General features: G+C 41.8%; 1 protein-coding gene across 1 annotated transcript in view; it reads right to left on the bottom strand.

Annotated features, from left to right (window-relative positions):
• Positions 1 to 1,641: 1,641 nt before the first annotated feature.
• TENM2 (teneurin transmembrane protein 2) overlaps positions 1,642 to 20,204 on the bottom strand; it is a 3,034,822-nt gene continuing 3,016,259 nt past the window's right edge. The window contains exons 28-29 of the mRNA XM_044277356.1: positions 5,296 to 5,426; positions 1,642 to 2,403 (exon numbers count right to left, since the gene is read on the bottom strand). Coding sequence (XP_044133291.1) covers positions 1,642 to 2,403; positions 5,296 to 5,426 — 893 coding nt within the window. The remainder of the gene's footprint in view (positions 2,404 to 5,295; positions 5,427 to 20,204) is intronic.

The following is a 20,204-nucleotide window of genomic DNA, read 5'->3' as shown; positions in this document are numbered from 1 at the left end:
ACAACGACCCAAAGCATAGAAGTAAATCAACAACAGAATAGCTTAAACATAAGAAAATACGCCTTCTGGAGTGGCCCAGGCAGAGTCCTGACCTCAACCCAATTGAGATTCTGCGACATGACCTCAAGAAAGCGATTCACACCAGACATCCCAAGAATATTGCTAAACTGAAACAGTTCTGTAAAGAGGAATGATCAAGAATTACTCCTGACCGTTGTGCACGTCTGATCTGCAACTACAGGAAATGTTTGGTTGAAGTTATTGCTGCCAAAGGAGGTTCAACCAGTTATTAAATCCAAGGGTTCACATACTTTTTCCACCTGCACTGTGAATGTTTACATGATTTGTTCAATAAAAACATGGTAACATTCTTTGTGTGTTATTAGTTTAAGCAGACTGTGATTGTCTATTGTTGTGACTTGGATGAAGTTCAGATCACATTTTATGACCAATTTGTGCAGAAATCCATATCATTCCAAAGGTTTCACATACTTTTTCTTGCAACTGTATCTAGGAAGCTAGCCTGATAAATATTACATTTACAAACCAACCATTTTATGACATCCTCCAGAGAAAAACATACACACTTTTAGAGACTTTATTTATATATAAACAAGTTAAACACTTTGCCATAAATTATCTTTGCCTGTCTCTAATTTTCATTTAGCAGCAAATTAAAATAATATAAAAACTCAATAAACAGTTCATACATGTATATTACAAAAAAAAATACCAAAGTTAATAATAATTTTGTGGTGACTGTAAAGGTGATTGTCTCAGTTTATTATTTTGACCAAACAAACACATTTCTAGTTTTAATTGATACAGTGATTGTGCCTTCTGGCCTTCTTATACGAACAGGGTGATCAGAAGAGGTGCCCTTTTGCGATAGTGTCACAATGCCCACATCTCTACTGAAACTGATACCAACAAACTACTGATTCTAAACAGACTACACCCTGTAACTGTGTTATACTGTATTGTCCACAATGGATTCTCAAATACATACAAGAGGATGAATTCAACTGTAGTGAAAGCCATTTGACTCACACGTCACACTCTACCCACTTGATGAATAAATTAAGTAAGAGCATTTTGGGATAAGAGTGCAAGTAAAGTTTGTGTCTTCTTGTCAGAGTCTATCCAGTACTCTTAGTTGTAGACTTGTTTCTACAAATCACTCCATGGTCTTAGTTTGTTTTTCAATGCAGTAAGAATTCTTTGTAAATCTAAAATGTTGCAATACTTTGCAAAATCTTGCTGAAAAGTACTCAGACCGATTCTTTGAAAAGGCAGCCGCATAGAATTTTGTGTTTCTGTATTTTCCCCACATTAAAGATGTGAGGTAATCAGAGGCCTTGAAAATCATTATTTGTAACGGAGACCCAGAAGAAGTGGGTATTATCACAGGAGTATTTAGTGTTTTCTTGTGTTTTACTTACTGTCAGGCTTTAAGTCAACTTTAATTAGTGGTTGTCAGAAGCATTCAACTCAAAAAATGTGAGCTTGCTTGCTACTTAACTGTCTCAAAACAATTCAGCCTAGTGCCCCATTTAGGTGCCCCATTTCATCTCCTTAGGAGAGGAGATAACAGTTATTACTACTGATCCATCCAGAGACGGATGACAGCAGATTAATTTGTTACCTCTTTCCCATTTCATTCTGTCTCAAGAACTGGATATTACTGCTGCTGTCTGCTAATTCTGGGTACTGCTCCACCGGAAGGACATAGTACCCTTCATATCCTTGAACTCTTCCTGTGCTTAGGAGTTGCTGTTTTTCCCCCTCAGTCCATAAGCGACTACCTTCTTTTCCATCTCGTGCCTTTTGCTGCTCTTTTGCCCAAGCTTCACTCAATGCTCGCTGACGTGCTTGGTCAAGAACTCGTGCTTTCTCTTCATCCAGGGTGTCAGCAGTCAACCCATAGCGGATGTTTAAAATGAGAGATGAATGCTGGAACTCTATGTATGTAAACCTACGAGTCCTTCCATTTATCAGCAAAGTTGGCTGAGAGACTGTGACATTGACTCCACTGTCTAATGTTTTGCGACCTGTTGTCAAACCCAAGGTGACTAGATCACTGTCAGAGGAGCCAATTTTGACAAAATAATGAGTATCCTTTCCTTCTATGTTGTAGTAAATTTTTTCCAGGTAGTGAGCTCCATTAAGTACAAGAGCAATTTTCCGGCTGTCTTCACTGGCGATGCTAGACATTCCTGTTGTCACTTTGCCTTCTTTGATTGCAAACATTATTCCTTTACCAATTATAGGAACTGTAGTTGCAAACCAGTGTCCTATTTTTTCCCTTATGTTTGCATATAATCGCTTCACTATGGTTTGACCCTCCAATGCCATAAATGCTTGATTATGTCTTTCAGTGGTCTGTTGAACACCAGTAATTAGCTGTAAGACAGAAAAATGAATTAGTTTTAGTGAACCATGGTAACTAGACTGTACAGATTGCCCTAAATTTAGTATAGAAGTAAATCACATAAAATTCAAAAAGTTATCCAGCTATTTGAGAAAACCAAACTCTTCTATTATGAAATGAATGATACCCAAATAAATGTTTAAACATTTAGAGATTTATATAGTACTTCACAGTGAGATTAGTACAAATGAGGATGAAATGCAAAGTTTTAAATGTAAGCAACAACATGCACAATTCCTTGTTGTTCTTGGATTTTTCGTCTGCAGGTTTAAAAAATAAAGAGAATTAAAGGAGTTGTCTTTTCCTATAGTGTGAAACCATGGCCAACACTGCTGGATTGCAGGATGGTCATAACCCCTGGATACAAGCACCATATAATGTGATGGAAAAATGAATGAAGCCAGCAAAGGAGGCAAAATGGACAATCACAATACATTAGTAAGTGCCTTGTAATAACTTTCTTTACATGATAAATGCAATTTGCTGATGTGACACAACCTGTTTAAAACCTAAATGCACATAGGAAAATTGTGACTAAATATGGGCGCATATTATGACATTCTGATTTCAGTTATTGCATTTTCTGTCCTGTAAGAGGGCATCATCTTCATGCAGGCTAGTTTATTATGCAAGTGCATTATGAGTGTCCTGCTATCTACAAATGTACCTGGAAACCACATGTAGTCAAGCATGAATCAGATAAATATAAATATATATAATGGTTTTACTGTAGCCTCTTGTTTATTCAGTACACATAGAACAAGTCAAATGGCTATTACAGCTGAGTGTCTCAGCTAAAGTTGCTCACGCAGTGCTTCAAATTGAACATAATGATGGCAAAATGTTCGGAAAAATTTCCAAGCATCAAAATTGCTAAAAGTAAAGCCTACATGACTGCTGATCTTAAAACATCAGTGAAAATGGCAATATATGGCGAAACTGTGCATGCATGATTTTCAGCCATCTACAGTCGGAGTTCTTGGCTGAATTCCAGGCAGAGCAGAACAAATTTCGACTGTAACTATTTAATTAAAATGGTTATTTGACTAAACATATTTTATATGTACATGATTTGAAACCCTAATTATCCAGAAAAAGAGGGGTCCCGAGTCCCCTTTCTAAATTAAGCAGTACTGTACATGGTGGTCCACGGCTCTATTCACAGCAATGAGACTGTCTATGTCAATTTTGCACTATAATTCCATTCATAGAGGGGATTCAGGGAGCCCTCATTCTTGGGATCACTGGATGTCCCAGTGGCTGGACACCCCACAATCTGATAGTTATCACATTTCTTGTGAATAAATACTTTTCATGGGTTAATCCATAAAAATTAAAAAAAACTGTTTAAGGGTTTGGGAGAGACATTTATGGCGATGTACTAACATGGCCAAGTGACCTGTAACCTGTCATCAGTACACTGTGATGTAGGCCATGTCAGTGGAACACAGAAGTGATGCAGTTTTTAAAGTGGGTGCTTTTCATATACAAAATACATTTTAGACTAATTTGTTCTACATTGTGAAAATGTTAATAGGGGACACTCTCTGATTTGTTTCTATTTACACATCAATGATTTAATATGAATGCAGGCATACGTACATGGATCACTTAGGACATTTCCTGCTAGCACTAAGGTCCTTTATCACCAAAAACACACACCATACATGAATATTACATGAATACAGTTGTGTTGGTAAGGAGCTTCTAACAGAGCTGCATCACTCATGTGCCAGCAAAAAGGATTGTTTGGCACTAGATTCCAAATACATGATTGCATTCTGCATGCTTCAGAGCAGTAATAAACAATAGTTTTTTCTTAATTAAATGTTTACTGCACATTAGTCTATGCAGCTGCTTTTAAGATCCCCTAGCTGCATTCTATGACCTTTTAAGGCTACTTTCACACTAGCGTTCGTTGGTCCGCTCGTGAGCTCCGTTTGAAGGAGCTCACGAGCGGACCCAAACGCAGCCGTCCAGCCCTGATGCAGTCTGAATGGAGCGGATCCGCTCAGACTGCATCAGTCTGGCGGCGTTCAGCCTCCGCTCCGCTCGCCTCCGCACGGACAGGCGGACAGCTGAACGCTGCTTGCAGCGTTCGGGTGTCCGCCTGGCCGTGCGGAGGCGTGCGGATACGCCCAGACTTACAATGTAAGTCAATGGGGATGGATCCGTTTGAAGATGCCACAATATGGCTCAATCTTCAGGCGGATCCGTCCCCCATTGACTTTACTTTGAAAGTCTGGACGGATCCGTACGAGGCTATTTTCACACTTAGCTGTTATATGCTAAAAATAACGCAGACGGATCCGTTCTGAACGGAGCCTCCGTCTGCATTATTATGATCGGATCCGTTCAGAACGGATCCGATCGAACGCTAGTGTGAAAGTAGCCTTATGCAGGTAAGGTTTTGTTTATGACAGTTCCTACTTGAACTTGCCTGCCAATGCACTGCATGTCCTTTACAAAAGGAAATAAGTGAAGCCAAAAATTTGATATTGAACATAAAATGAGCCATTTCTCAGTTTCTTATGAAGCAAATACTGTTTTATTGAATATACTGTATATAAAACACATATGCAATACAGTAGCTGTAAGATTTTTATTTTTAATCATGACATCCCAAAAGGGTAAGTTGTTATGCTGTAGATGGAACAGATGGCTGGCTACCTTTAAATGTCCCTGTACTATTGTTAATCAAGAAACAACTCAAGGGTATACACACAAAGAGCTAATAATACTGCAATTAACATAACTATCTAGGCAGGTAAAATGCACATGGTGCATAAGATCATAATCATAAAAATCCCATCATGAAGTGATATAAGTCACGGCAGCTCATATAAGATGGAGAGGAGACATACCTGTCCATTTTCACATTCTTGACTTTCAGTTATTTCATATGGATGTGGCACAAAATGCAGTTTGGCTCTTGGGAAGCCAGGGATTATATTGCTCAGTTGAAATCCGAACATCACCAGCCAGCTTTGCACGTCTGTTGAATGGATACAAATATATATTCATTACTTAGTTTCTAGACATGCATATGATGAGATGCAGTTTTATAGATTTCATACAATTAATTTGTCTGATCTTCTGTGCTATGGGAATTGATCATCACTATGCTGTCTCTCAACTAATTTTGTTTTGAAAGAACAGATTCAACCGGAAGTTACAGAACTGTTAGGGAAAGTGCAACATGCAAAAATAGTAAACAATAATTAGGACGTTTAATAAGTGGTTCAAAGGCTGGTGCAGGAAGTAAGGGTTTGGGTTCATGGAGAACTGGGCCTACTTCCCGATTGGTTACAGGCTCTACAGTAGGGACGGGCTGCACCTTAATGGGGAGGGTGCAACTGCCCTGGGGGAAAAATGGTTAGACGGCTGGAGGAGCTTTTAAACTAGGATCTGGGGAAAGGGTGAGGGGTCATCCTAATAAAGGGGTAGATGTTGTAGATAGAGAGTGGATATAGCAGGGGACAGTGGGGATTTAGTGGGGGCTGGGGTTAATGAGGAAAGTAGGGAGAAGACTGGGCAGATGAAAAATAGAACAGCTGGTAACAAGAACCTGTTACATACAAATATCAACCAAGGTAACCCAAAAATCCCAGATATTCACTTTACAGGTCATAGTAATTTAAAATGTATTTTCGCAAATGCCAGAAGTCTAGCTAGCAAAATGGGGGAGCTGGAAGCTATGGTACTAGAAGAACACATAGATGTAGTTGGTGTGGCTGAGACATGGTTGGAATCTTCACATGACTAGGCTGTTAATAATGAGGGTTTTACACTATCTAGGAAAGACAGGGTCAATAGAAAAGGGGGTAGCGTGTGCCTGTATGTGAGGAGTGATCTGAAGACAAGTGTGAAATAGGCAATTGTGGGTGAGGATGTGGAAACCATATGGGTGGAATTTCAAAGGGATATAAGCACAGAAAAAATAATACTTGGTGTAATCTATAGACCCACTAACATCACAGAGGAGATAGAAACGCAACTGTACAACCAAATAGAAATGGTACAGTGTTGATAATGGGAGATTTCAACTTCCCAGACATTGCCTGTGGTCATGGTTCTGCTGCAAAGGGGAGAAGATTCCTCAACATGCTACAGGACCACTTTATGGGCCAGTTTGTAGAAGCTCCCACTAGGGGCAATGCTCTGTTGGATCTGGTAATTTCTAATGATGCAGAGCTTGTTGGAAATGTTACCGTTCAAGAAACACTGGGTAATAGTGAGCACAATATAATTATATTCCCCCTAAACTATAAGAAGCAAACTCTATAAAGCAGAGCAAAGACACTGAATTTTAAAAAGGCTAATTTCCCTGGGTTGAGGGCAACATTTCAGGGCATAAACTGGGAGAAGCTACTGTCACATAATAAGGCTACATGCACACGACCGTATGTGTTTTGCGGTCCGCAAATTGCAGTTCTCCAAAAAAAAGGATGATGTTCCGTATGGCATCCGTTTTTTTTTTTGCAGATCCGTTTTTTGGCAGATCCATTGTAATAATGCCTATCCTTGTCCGCAAACTAGAAAAAAATAGAACATGCGCTATTTTTTTTGCGGAGCAACGGAACAGACATACTTATGCGGACAGCACACAGTGTACTGTCCGCGTTTTTTGCGGACCCATTGAAATGAATGGGTCCACATCCTATCTGCAAAAAAAAACGGATCAGACACAGAAACAAAATACGGTCGTGTGCATGAGGCCTAAGACTGAGGATAAATAGGAGAGCTTTATATCCACATTGAGTAAAAAAAAGTATTCCTTTAGGTAACAAGTATAAACGGCTAAAATTAAACCCCCATGGCTTACAGCTACTGTAAAAAGGGCAATAAAAGACAAAAAAAGTGCATTAAAAAAATACAAATCTGAAGATTCAGCTGTAGCGTTTGAAGTTTACAAAGGGTTCAATAAAATCTGTAAAAAGGAGATACAATTAGCAAAAATACAAATCGAACAGCAGGTGGCAAAAGAGAGCGAATCAAATCCCAAAAATGATTTAAATACAGACGTGGACAAAATTGTTGGTACCCTTTGGTCAATGAAAGAAAAAGTCACAATGGTCACAGAAATAACTTTAATCTGACAAAAGTAATAATAAATTAAAATTCTATAAATGTTAACCAATGAAAGTCAGACATTGTTTTTCAACCATGCTTCAACAGAATTATGTAAAAAAATAAACTCATGAAACAGGCATGGACAAAAATGATGGTACCCCTAGAAAACACAGAACATAATGTGACCAAAGGGACATGTTAATTCAAGGTGTGTCCACTAATTAGCATCACAGGTGTCTACAACCTTGTAATCAGCCATTGGGCCTATATATATGGCTCCAGGTAATCACTGTGTTGTTTGGTGATATGGTGTGTACCACACTCGACATGGACCAGAGGAAGCAAAGGAAAGAGCTGTCTCAAGAGATCAGAAAGAAAATTATAGACAAGCATGTTAAAGGTAAAGGCTATAAGACCATCTCCAAGCAACTAGATGTTCCTGTGAGTACAGTTGCACATATTATTCATAAGTTTAAGATCCATGGGACTGTAGCCAACCTCCCTGGACGTGGCCGCAGGAGGAAAATTGATGACAAATCTAAGAGACGGATAATCCGAATGGTAACAAAAGAGCCTAGAAAGACTTCTAAAGAGATTCAAGGTGAACTTCATGCTCAAGGAACATCAGTGTCAGATCGCACCATCCGTCGTTGTTTGAGCCAAAGTGGACTACATGGGAGACGACCAAGGAGGACACCATTGTTGAAAACGAATCATAAAAAAGCAAGACTGGAATATGCCAAACTACATGTTGACAAGCCACAAAGCTTCTGGGAGAATGTCCTGTGGACAGATGAGACAAAAATCGAAGTTTTTGCCAAGGCACATCAGCTGTATGTTCACAGACGAAAAAATGAAGCATATCAAGAAAAGAACACTGTCCCTACTGTGAAACATGGAGGAGGCTCTGTTATGTTCTGGGGCTGCTTTGCTGCGTCTGGCACAGGGTGTCTTGAATCTGTGCAGGGTACAATGAAATCTCAAGACTATCAAGGAATTCTAGAGAGAAATGTACTAGCCAGTGTCAGAAAGCTTGGTCTCAGTCGCAGGTCATGGGTCTTGCAACAGGACAATGACCCAAAACACACCGCTAAAAACACCCAAGAATGGCTAAGAGGAAAAAATTGGACTATTCTAAAGTGGCCTTCTATGAGCCCTGACCTCAATCCTATTGAGCATCTTTGGAAGGAGCTGAAACATGCAGTCTGGAAAAGGCACCCTTCAAACCGGACACAACTGGAGCAGTTTGCTCATGAGGAGTGGGCCAAAATACCTGCTGAGAGGTGCAGATGTCTCATTGACAGTTACAGGAAGCGTTTGATTGCAGTGATTGCCTCAAAAGGTTGCGCAACCAAATATTAAGTTAGGGGTACCATCATTTTTGTCCATGCCTGTTTCATGAGTTTATTTTTTTACATAATTCTGTTGAAGCATGGTTGAAAAACAATGTCTGACTTTCATTGGTTAACATTTATAGAATTTTAATTTATTATTACTTTTGTCAGATTAAAGTTATTTCTGTGACCATTGTGACTTTTTCTTTCATTGACCAAAGGGTACCAACAATTTTGTCCACGTCTGTATATAAATGCTAAAAGACCAAGGTCTGAGCAGGTAGGTACCCTAAATAATGGTAAAGGGGGATTAGTCACTGAAGATAAGGAAAAGGCAGAGTTACAAAAAAATATTTTAGCTCTGTATATACAAAAGAAGATAAAGTAGCTGATATCTATGGTGCTGGAGCTGTTAGTACATCCATTAATATACTCAATTGGCTACCTATAGATATGGTCCAAGATAAGTTAAATAAGGCAAATGTACCCAAGAGTGCTCAACCTCCTCAGGACCACCGCACCATCTCGCGAGAAAAGTTAAAGCACAATTTCGTCATCAGCCTTCCAGCCAATGATCGTCGCTGGCAGGCTGCTGATTTTAAAAAAATTGAATCAGAAGCCATCTAACACATTATATTTATAAATATAATGTGTTAAATGACTTCTCTGCTCCTCTTCTGGTCCTTTTCGTCGGTTGGTTCCAGCAGAGGAGCAGACATCATAGTGAGTACACACCAACAGTACACTTAGCCCCAGATCACCCCCCATCACCCCAATTAACCCCTTGATTGCTCCTGTGAATCACCTAGTGAAAGGGAAAAAAGTTATCAGTGTAAACTGTCACTTTTTTTTTCACTGGTATTGACTGATAGTTTTAGGATAGTTTAAGCCCCTTGGTTAGGTAGTTAGCGATCGTTTAGCGCCCAGCCCACCACACCACAGTCACTGATTCGCTGATTAGCGTATTGCTAACCAGCATTTGTACTGTTATAGTATCTGTAAGTGATCAGAACTGATCACAGTCAGATCTATAATAGTATTAGTGTCACCTTAGCTCGCCCTCCACCCAAAACGCAGTGTTTGCCCGATCAGGCCTGATCAGTCGCCCACACGTGCGTTCACCCACGCCCGCCCCGCCGCAGTGACATTTTTTTTTTATCACTGCACAATCACTTTACAAGCGGTGCGGCGATAAAAAAAAATCCGTTTTGATATTTGTTATCAATCTCAGCGGCCTCCGGTACTTCGCTAGCCTCCCATTTGTAAGACAGGCTTGCTTTTATTCTTGGGTAGTCTCAGGGAATACCCCCTAAATTTAGTAGTCCAAATGGCAAGTAAGGGGTATTCTTCTGAAGAGACATACAGGCTTCTGACCCAGTCGGATGAGGAATGGGAACCCTCATCTGACGAATCCAGCGGGTCAGAATATGAACCTGTAGAAAGCAGTGGCAGTCTGACCCAAAGTTCGGACGAGGAAGTTGAGTTCCCTGATACCACCAGGCGTACCCGGCCCCGTGTTGCTAGACCACAGGTTGCGCAGGATCCGCTTCAAAGGCAGCAGAGTGGGGCTGGCGCTGTCGGATTACGTGGTGAGGCATACACCAGCAGCGCAGCCCATCCTGGACCTAGTACCAGCATGCCGTACAACATGGTGAAGTGGCGAGCATCAGAAGGGCAGTTGACGCTGGTACTGTGGCACGTGCAGTAGTTTCCCCGTCGCAGCCACCACATAGACAGGCCCGTAGAGCCCCTAGAGTCCCTGAGGTGTTGGCAAACCCTGATTGGCAGCCCCCAACTTCAGCCGCACCAGTAGTTCCCCCTTTCACCGCCCAGTCTGGAATTCCGGTTGAGACAGCTCAGATCGGTTCGGCACAGTTTTTTTTTTAGCTGTTCTTGACTGCGGAGCTGTTGGAATTAGTTGTGGCAGAAACAAATCGATATGCCACTCAATTTATAGCCGCCAACCCGGGAAGCTTTTATGCCCAGTCTTTCCGGTGGAAACCTGTCCAAGTTTCCGAAATTAAAACTTTTCTGGGCCTTCTTCTCAACATGGGCCTAACAAAAAAGCATGAATTGCAGTCATATTGGTCCATAAACCTAATTCATCACATGCCCATGTTCTCTGCTGCCATGTCCAGGACGCGATTTGAGACCATCCTGCGTTTCCTGCACTTTAGCGACAACAGCACCTCCCGTCCCAGAGGCCACCCAGCTGTTGACCGGCTCTACAAAATTCGACCCCTCATAGACCACTTTAACACCAAATTAGCAGATTTGTATACCCCTGAACATCTGCGTAGATAAGTCCCTTATACATTTTACCGGGCGCCTTGGCTTCAAACAATACATCCCAAGCCTGGTATGGGATCAAATTGTATAAACTCTGTGAAAGGGCCACAGGCTATACCCACAAATTTCGGATCTATGAGAGTAAAGATCAGACCCTGAGGCCGGTCGGTTGCTCTGACTACCTGGGGAGCAGTGGGAAGACAGTCTGGGACTTGGTGTCACCCTTATTTGGCAAGGGGTACCATCTTTATGTGGACAATTTCTACACAAGTGTGGCCCTCTTCAGGCATTTGTTCCTAGAACAGATTGGCTGCTGTGGCACCGCGTGACCTAGTCGCCGGGGCTTCCCCCAACGGCTCGTTACCACCCGTCTTGCAAGGGGGGAGAGGGCTGCCTTGTGTAACCAAGAACTGCTCGCGGTGAAATGGAGAGACAAGCGTGACGTTTACATGCTCTCCTCCATTCACGCAGACACGACAATCCAAATTGAGCGAGCAACCAGTGTCATTGAAAAGCCCCTCTGTGTCCACGACTATAATTCGCTCACGGGAGGGGTGGACTTCAATGACCAGATGTTGGCTCCCTATTTACTTTCCCGCAGAACCAGACGCTGGTATAAGAAGGTGTCTGTATATTTGATTTAATTGGCTGTATATAATAGTTTTGTTCTCTACAGTAAGGCTGAGAGAACAAGATCCTTCCTCAAATTTCAGGAAGAGATCATCGAGAACCTCCCGAGAACTATCTAGGAGGTTCCGTGGCCCCAACCACCAGTGTAGTAAGCCGTCTACACGAGCGACATTTCCCCAGTGTCGTTGCCGGTACCTTAAAACAACCGCCACCTCGAAAAAAAATGTTGTGTCTGTAGCAGGAGTGGAAAAAGGCGCGACACCCGCTATTTCTGTCCTGACTGCCCTGACCACCCTGCCCAATGCTTAGGGGAGTGTTTCTGGAAGTACCACACACAGGTACACTTAGCATAGTGATTGCATCTCACAGGACAGGCACACAGGGCTATTAGGGCCCATTCACACAGAGCTGCTGCAAACATCTCCTTTCACCTGGGACAAAGTGCATAATGTACTTCGCCACATCTCTGGGCGATTTACACTTTGCACATTGTCCCATGGGGAAGGAGAGGTTTGTCCTATAAAGGTAAAAAAATAAAAATAAATCACTGGTAAGCAAAAAAGTTAATGTTCTGTTTCCAAAGTACATAAAAGTTAATGTTCTGTTTAAAAGTTATTATAATTTCATGTTAATAAATTTATTGCGTTGCGGCCTGTTTTTTTTTTTTTTACCTTCTAGGTGGAATCTGCTGTCAGATTACACAAAAGTCAGTGTATGCGGCGCTGCAAGACGAGATTTCTCCTCTGCAGTAAAAAAGATATGTTTGCCGATGCTTATGATCTGAGGGGGCGGTGGTGTTCATATGCTTTGGCAAACAATTTGTATATAAAAAAAACAAAAAAAAAACGGCAATGATTTATTCATCCACATCGATTGATGTGAATGGAGAAATGGGGTTTGCCAGGGCATACGAGCTAAGTGGGTATGGATGTTGGGCGGAGCTCCTAGGTCCTGGCAGACGCCTTTCCCCTCCCTTTTTTTTTTGGGCAGAGATTTTTTCAGCCACATTGATCGATGCAAATGAATAAATCTGTGCCGTTCAGTTTTACTTTCAGCCCAGAGGCTGAAAGGGAAAAAAAAATCTCATTACCTGTATGCTCAATATAAGGAGAATAGTAGAACTCCTAATGCTGGCCATACATGTAATTATTGCGGAGACCCTCAAATGCCAGGGCAGTACAAACACCCCACAAATGACCCCATTTTGGAAAGAAGACACCCTAAGGTCTTCGCTGATTGGCATAGTGAGTTCATAGAAGTTTTAATTTTTTGTCGCAAGTTAGCGGAAAATGATGTTTGTTTGTTTTTCTTACAAAGTCTCATATTCCAATAACTTGTGACATAAAATAAAAACTTCCATGAACTCACCATGCCCATCACGAAATACCTTGGGGTGTCTTATTTCCAAAATGGGGTCACATGTGGGGTATTTATACTGCCCTGGCATTTTAGGGGCCCTAAAGCGTGAGAAGAAGTCTGCAATCCAAATGTCTAAAAATGTCCTCCTAAAAGGAATTTGTGCCCCTTTGCGCCCCTAGGCTGCAAAAAAGTGTCACACATGTGGTATCACCGTACTAAGGAGAAGTTGGGCAATGTGTTTTGGGGTGTCTTTTTACATATACCCATGCTGGGTGAGAAAAATATCTGTGTCAAATGACAACTTTGTATAAAAAAATGGGAAAAGTTGACATTTAGAGAGATATTTCTCTCACCCAGCATGGGTATATGTAAAAATACACCCCAAAACACATTGCCCAACTTCTCCTGAGTTCGGCGATACCACATGTGTGACACTTTTTTGCAGCCAAGATGCGCAAAGGGGCCCAATTTCCAATGAGTACTTTCAGGATTTCACAGGGCATTTTTACGAATTTGGATTCCAAACTACTTCTCACGCATTAGGGCCCCTAAAATGCCAGGGCAGTATAACTAAACCACAAGTGACCCCATTTTGGAAAGAAGACAATCCAAGGTATTTTGTAATGGTCATAGTGACTTCATGGGAGTTTTTATTTTTTGACACAAGTTAGTGGAATAAAAAAAAAATATATATATAATAAATCATCATTTTCCGCTAACTTGTGATAGAAAATAAAAAAACTTCTATGAACTCACTGTGCCCATAAGCGAATACCTTAGGGTGTCTTCTTTCCGAAATTGGGTCATTTGTGGGGGTTTTCTACTGTCTGGGCATTGTAGAACCTCAGGAAACATGACAGGTGCTCAGAAAGTCAGAGCTGCTTCAAAATGCGGGAAATTCAAATTTTTGTACCATAGTTTGTAAACGCTATAACTTTTACCCAAACCATTTTTTTTACCCAAACCATTTTACAACTGAAAGTGAAAAATTTAATTTTTTTTCCAAAAAATCTGTAAATTTCGATCAATAACAAAAAATGTCAGCAGCAATGAAATACCACCAAATGAAAGCTCAATTAGTGAGAAGAAAAGGAGGTAAAATTCATTCTGGTGGTAAATTGTATGACCGAGCAATAAACGGTGAAAGTAGTGTAGTGCAGAATTGTAAAAAGTGGTCTGGTCATTAAGGGAGCTGAGGTGGTTAAAGAGCTCAGTTCAGTCATTTTTGTGCCCCTGTTTATAATTTGTAAAAATTCTCTAGGTACTGGTACAGTGCCAAGTGATTGGTGCAAGGAAAATGTGGTGCCCATATTCAAAACAGGGTCTAGGTCAGGCATGGCCAACCTGCAGCTCTCCAGCTGTTGTAGAACTACAACTCCCATCATGCCCTGCTGTAGGCTGCTAGCTATAGGCAGACTGGGCATGCTGGAAGTTGCAGTTTAGCAACACCTGGAGAGCCTAAGGTTGGCCATGCCTGGTCTAGGTCCTCCACAGTTAATGATAGACCTAAAGGATTGGAAATGATAGTTTGTAATTGGATTGAAAACTGGCTGAAGGACCGTGTCCAGAGAGTTGTGGTCAATGACTCCTATTCAGAATGGTCCCGGGTTGAGTGGTGTACCCAAAGGTTTAGTGCTGGGTCCTCTATTATTTAATTTATTTATTAATGATATTGAGGACTCGTGTTGAGCATGAATATTCAAAAAGCAAATTTCTATCTCGAATATCGCCACTTTGAGAATTCGCTAATATTTAAAATATTAGAATATTTGTCATTTTTCCCATCTGAACACATTGCCCTCACAATTTTAACAGCACTCCGTAGTTCACTTTTCACACCCAAACTTGTTATAAGGCGGACACATACACACAGGTATTTTTTGTGTACATTACCGGTCTGGTGGGTGTTGTGGCTGCACAATTGGAGTTTCACTGCGGGACTGAGGAGTCGGTATTGGATCTTTGAGCGTGGAGTCATGTTCTACTCTCGCTACATGGCGTCCCACGTGTGTTAAAGTGAATCACGTGATTCAGTCCATCAGCTATGTGATGATACTAGTACTAGTAGTCTCTGAAAGAGCTGGTGCCGGAAGAGAGAAAGCTGACCACTGAAGAAGGAACAATGTTGTTCCGAAACGCGTTTGGTACACAGCAAGGACCAACAAGGAGCCATTTTATCAAAGCTATACAATAAGTATTCACCGTTTACAAGTTACTTTTTTAGCCGTTTTCTTCTCTTCCGGCACCAGCTTTTTCAGAGACTACTAGTACTAGCATTATCACACAGCTGATGGACTGAGTCACGTGATTCACGTAGAGAGAGTAGAACGTGACTCCATGCTGAAAGATCCAACGCCGACTACTCAGTCCCACAGTGAAACTCCAATTGTGCAGCCACAACACCAACCGGACCGGTAATGTACACAAAAAATACCTCTGTGTATGTGTCCGCATTATAACAAATTTGGGTGTGAAAAGTGAGCTACGGAGTGCTGTTAAAATTGTGAGGAAAACAGGTGCTTTCATTTGAGATCTTGAAGAGGTGTGGATCTGCTGAACAGGACATTTTCTTTATAGATACGCTGCTTTATATGAACGATCTGTTCACTTATAACCAAGTGCCAGTGGCGTACCGCCCATAGAGGCAGACCACGCCATTGCTATGGGGCCCGCGGCACTGGGGGGCCCGTAGCGCAGAGAAGGCCCCGCCCACACTATTTGGCCCCGCCCACTGACATGCCGCTATAGCGCTATGCGGCTGCTTTTATTCTCAGCCTGCCCTGAGCCAACTATTCTTCCCCCCCGGCTCCCAGGGCCCCCTCAACCCAGGAGAAGTTAGAACGCAGCCGGATAACTAAAATAAGATTTACAGGGGGCGGAGCGGAGGACGGCGAGAGGAGAGGCCCTGCGTGACGCGGCGAAGTGAGGAGGGGCCTGGGGGAGCGGCTTCAGTTGAGGTGCGACGCAGGACTTTTAGTCACGTACCTCACTGTGACCTCCTGCGTCGGATCTCGCGAGATGACGCGATGACGCGGCGCGGGAAGGCACAGTGAGCGATCCTGTACCAGGATGCCACAAGCTGTCCTTAGAGAGGTAAGTATTCATTTTTTTATTTTTTTATGTACCCTACGTTCTACCCTTATTGCAGAGGCACTGGGGGCACGAGAGGAGGACCACTGACAGTACTCAGTCAGTGGTCCAGTGGACATCATAGTATTAATAAGAGTGGAGAGGGGGACATTATATTAATAATAAAGAGGGGGACATTATATTATTAATAAAGAGGGGGGCATTACATTATTATTAATATAATGGCCCCCTCTTTGTTATTAATATAATGGCCCCCTCTTTGTTATTAATATAATGGCCCCCTGGGCCCCTCTTTATTATTAATATAAGGGCCCCTCTTTATTATTAATGTAATGGCCCCCTCTTTGTTATTAAAGTGGGGGCCATTATATTAATAATAAAGAGGGGCCCTTATATTAATAATAAAGAGGGGCCCATTATATTAATAATAAAGAGGGGCCCATTATATTAATAATAAAGTGGGGGCCATTATATAAATAATAAAGTGGGGGCCATTATATAAATAATAAAGTGGGGGCCATTATATAAATAATAAAGTGGGGGCCATTATATAAATAATAAAGTGGGGGCCATTATATAAATAATAAAGTGGGGGCCATTATATAAATAATAAAGTGGGGGCCATTATATAAATAATAAAGTGGGGGCCATTATATAAATAATAAAGTGGGGGCCATTATATTAATAACAAAGAGGGGGCCATTATATTAATAATAAAGTGGGGGCCATTATAATATACAGGGGGAATAATATTATGGGGAATGGGGGACTATCTGTCTGGCTCTAGCACAATATTGGGGGGCAGCAGGAGGAGTTGTTGAGACACCAGGAAGGAGAGGTTTATAGTAAAGTGAGGAACCTAAATTTTTTTCTGTGAAACTCTGCAGAGACGAGAAGCGGCTGAAAGAAGGTGTCATGGCGGTCTTATCTCTGGATGAAGACGTTGAGAAAAGTCTACATCACAGGAGACGTCACTGGATGTAACAGGTATGGGGCGGCATTCTCCTGTAATAATATTATCCATGCACATATCTGTTTCTCGGTAGGGTAAGGGGTAGATAGAATTTGACCCACACTGCCTCAGCCCGGCCCCAGACTTCAGGTCACACTGTACGTGTTCTGAATTCTGGGGCCTCACCCATCTACAACATTATCTGTACTCAGAGAGTTATCACTGTGTTACATAGGATTGCTAGTGATCTACTACAGTATTTGTTAAAAGGGGCGTGCCCAGGGTGGGGGGGAAGTAGGAAGAAAGCACACTGTCCTGAGAATTTTGGGGGGGGGGCATTAGGGGTTGGGGGGCTCATAGAGGACAGTGTGCTTTCCTCCTACACCTACTAACCCCTCTAACTCCTTGCTGCTAATGCTGAGTGTGCACATAGCCACCAAATGATATTTCACCAACCAGCCAAACCCCCCGCCCCCCCCCCCCCCCCACACAAACACATGCGTATATGTGCACACTCAGCAGCAAGGTGTTAAAGGGGTTTGGGGTAAGAGAAGTGATGACAAAATGGCGCAGGTAGCAAAGGGGTTAAGATGTGGGGGATGGCTTACGTCCGGCTTTAGCACAGTGGACAGAGGCAGGAGGAGTGATGTGTATGCGCTCCTGCGCTGCACTCGGTCAGTTGTGTGGCATACATATTGTGCCCTGTGTCCACTCTGCTAAAGCCTGGCAAGTGACATGCCCATTATATGAAAATATAAAAAAATAAAAATATTTATCCCTAACAGTTTCTGTAGGTCATGTATAAATTTATTTAATGGGGGTGTGGCATGGGAGGAGCCAGGTCAGGAAGTGGGAGGGGCCATGGTGGGTAGTGGGCGGGGTTAAGGGGCCCAATTCAGATTTTTGCTATGGGGCCCAGTGATTTCTATGTACGCCCCTGCCAAGTGCAATTATTTGACATTGATCAACTATTGAAGTATCATATTTATTTTACAGATATATGACTCTGGTTTAAATATTTATCCCTTATGGTATGGATTGCTGACTTTTTATCTATCTATGTATAAATAGGTTTTATATCTATCAATAAATATTTATTGTTCAGTCCACATTGCCCCAGATATTTTGTGTGCCCTCCACCTATACAACAATTTAATCTTCTTGCTACAACCTGGGGTGGGTTGTGGAGTGAGCACCTACATATATATCCACTCACCAAGTGTAGCCACTACTACTTTTACTATATATCCATAAGCTACAAGCTGACTTGAACACTCTGAGTGATTGGGCATCAACTTGGCAAATGATGTTCAATGAGGATAAATGTTATGCATCTTGGTAGTAATAATCTCTGTGCTTCATATGTCCTAAGGGAACACTGGGGGAGTCACTTGTAGAGAAGGCATAGGGTGTCCTTGTTGATCATAGATTGAATAACAGCATACAATGTCAATTAGCTGCTTCTAATGCCATCAGGATATTGTAATGCATTAAACGAGGCATGGACTCGCGGGCCCGGGATGTAATACTAGCACTTTACAAAGCGTTGGTGCGGCCTCATCTGGAATATGCAGTTTAGTTCTGGGCACCAGTCCATAGAAAGGACGCACTGCAGCTGGAAAAAAGTACAGATGAGAGCGACTAAACTGATAAGGGGCATGGAGGATATTAGTTATGAAAAAAAGATTAAAATAATTGAATTTATTTAGGCTTGAGAAGAGATGTCTAAGGGGGGGGGGACATGATTAACCTATACAAATATATATAAATGGGCCATACAAAAAATACAGAGAAAAACTGTTCCATGTAAAATGCCCTCAAAAGACAAGGGGCACTGCCTGGAGAAGAAAAAGTTCAGTCTCCAAAAGAGTCAAAACTTCTTTACTGTAAGAACTGTGAATCTGTGGAATAGACTTCTTCAGGACGTGGTCACAGAAGGAACAGTGGACAGTTTTAAAAAGGGTTTAGATTAATTCTTAAAAGTAAATAACATTAATGCTTATGAAAACATATAGAAATCGGAGTCTCATTTCCTTCTGGGATTCGTGTCCCTTGATTGAACTTGATGAACTTATGTATTTTTTTTTTACATTTCATACTTCTATTATGGCGGCCTCTCGGCATACGCTACAGTGCTGCCGCCGGACCTCCGCCCCACCCCTGTTATAGTCAATCGGGCCATAGCCGTAGTTCGGGGGCACTAGTGGCAGGACAATCTGACAGGCTGTTCACCCGCCGGAACAGCCTGCCGGAGGTCCTTGCCGATTGTGTGAAAGTATCCCAACTATGTAAATTTGCTGGAAATTATATATATATATTTTTTATTTTTTTCTTAAAGAGGACCTTTCATGGGTCCAGCCATTGTAAACTAAGTATCAGGATAAGTAGTGCATAGTGCAGGGATCTAACTGCACTTACTATTTTTTATGGGCACCGCTCCGTTGGCCCATGTTGTATTCTCCCGCCTGGTATGCTAATTTTCGCATTGGAGCAATGAGAAGGAGACTGAGTCTTTCTCCGTGGGCGTTTCCTTCTCCCTGGCTGTGAGCTTTCCAATCGCAGAAGAGAGCGTCACAGCCAGGGAGAAAAAAAACTCTCCTTCTCCCTGGCTGTGCGATTGGACAGCGCTAATGTTTGGACCCATGAAAGGTCCTCTTTAAGGGAAAAATAAAGTTGTAGCACAGTCTCAATGTGTTCAGAACCCACAGGTAAAGTAATGTAGCCTTGTCTTAAGAGCTCTTTACATACATTTTTCTTTTAATTTTTGCTATACGTCAAGGATATACTTTTGTATACAGAAAAACATATGGAAAGTATGACCTAAATACTATAGTTGGTCAAACATAGTTCAAGTGCATACTTTTAACTCAATTTGTAACTGTTTATATTCCTGTATGTTGTTTTTTTGCAGGATACAACAAAATTAGGTTTGAGCAAACTCGAACTGTAAAGTTTGGGTTCGTACCGAACTTCAGGATTTTTGGACCCTGGACACGAATCCGAACATTTCAGTAAAAGTTTAGGTTCAGGTTCGGTGTTCAGTGCT

Source organism: Bufo gargarizans, chromosome 2 (assembly GCF_014858855.1).
Source record: "Bufo gargarizans isolate SCDJY-AF-19 chromosome 2, ASM1485885v1, whole genome shotgun sequence".
NCBI classification, from domain to species: Eukaryota; Metazoa; Chordata; class Amphibia; order Anura; family Bufonidae; genus Bufo; species Bufo gargarizans.
This window is presented reverse-complemented; position numbering and strand designations above follow the sequence as displayed.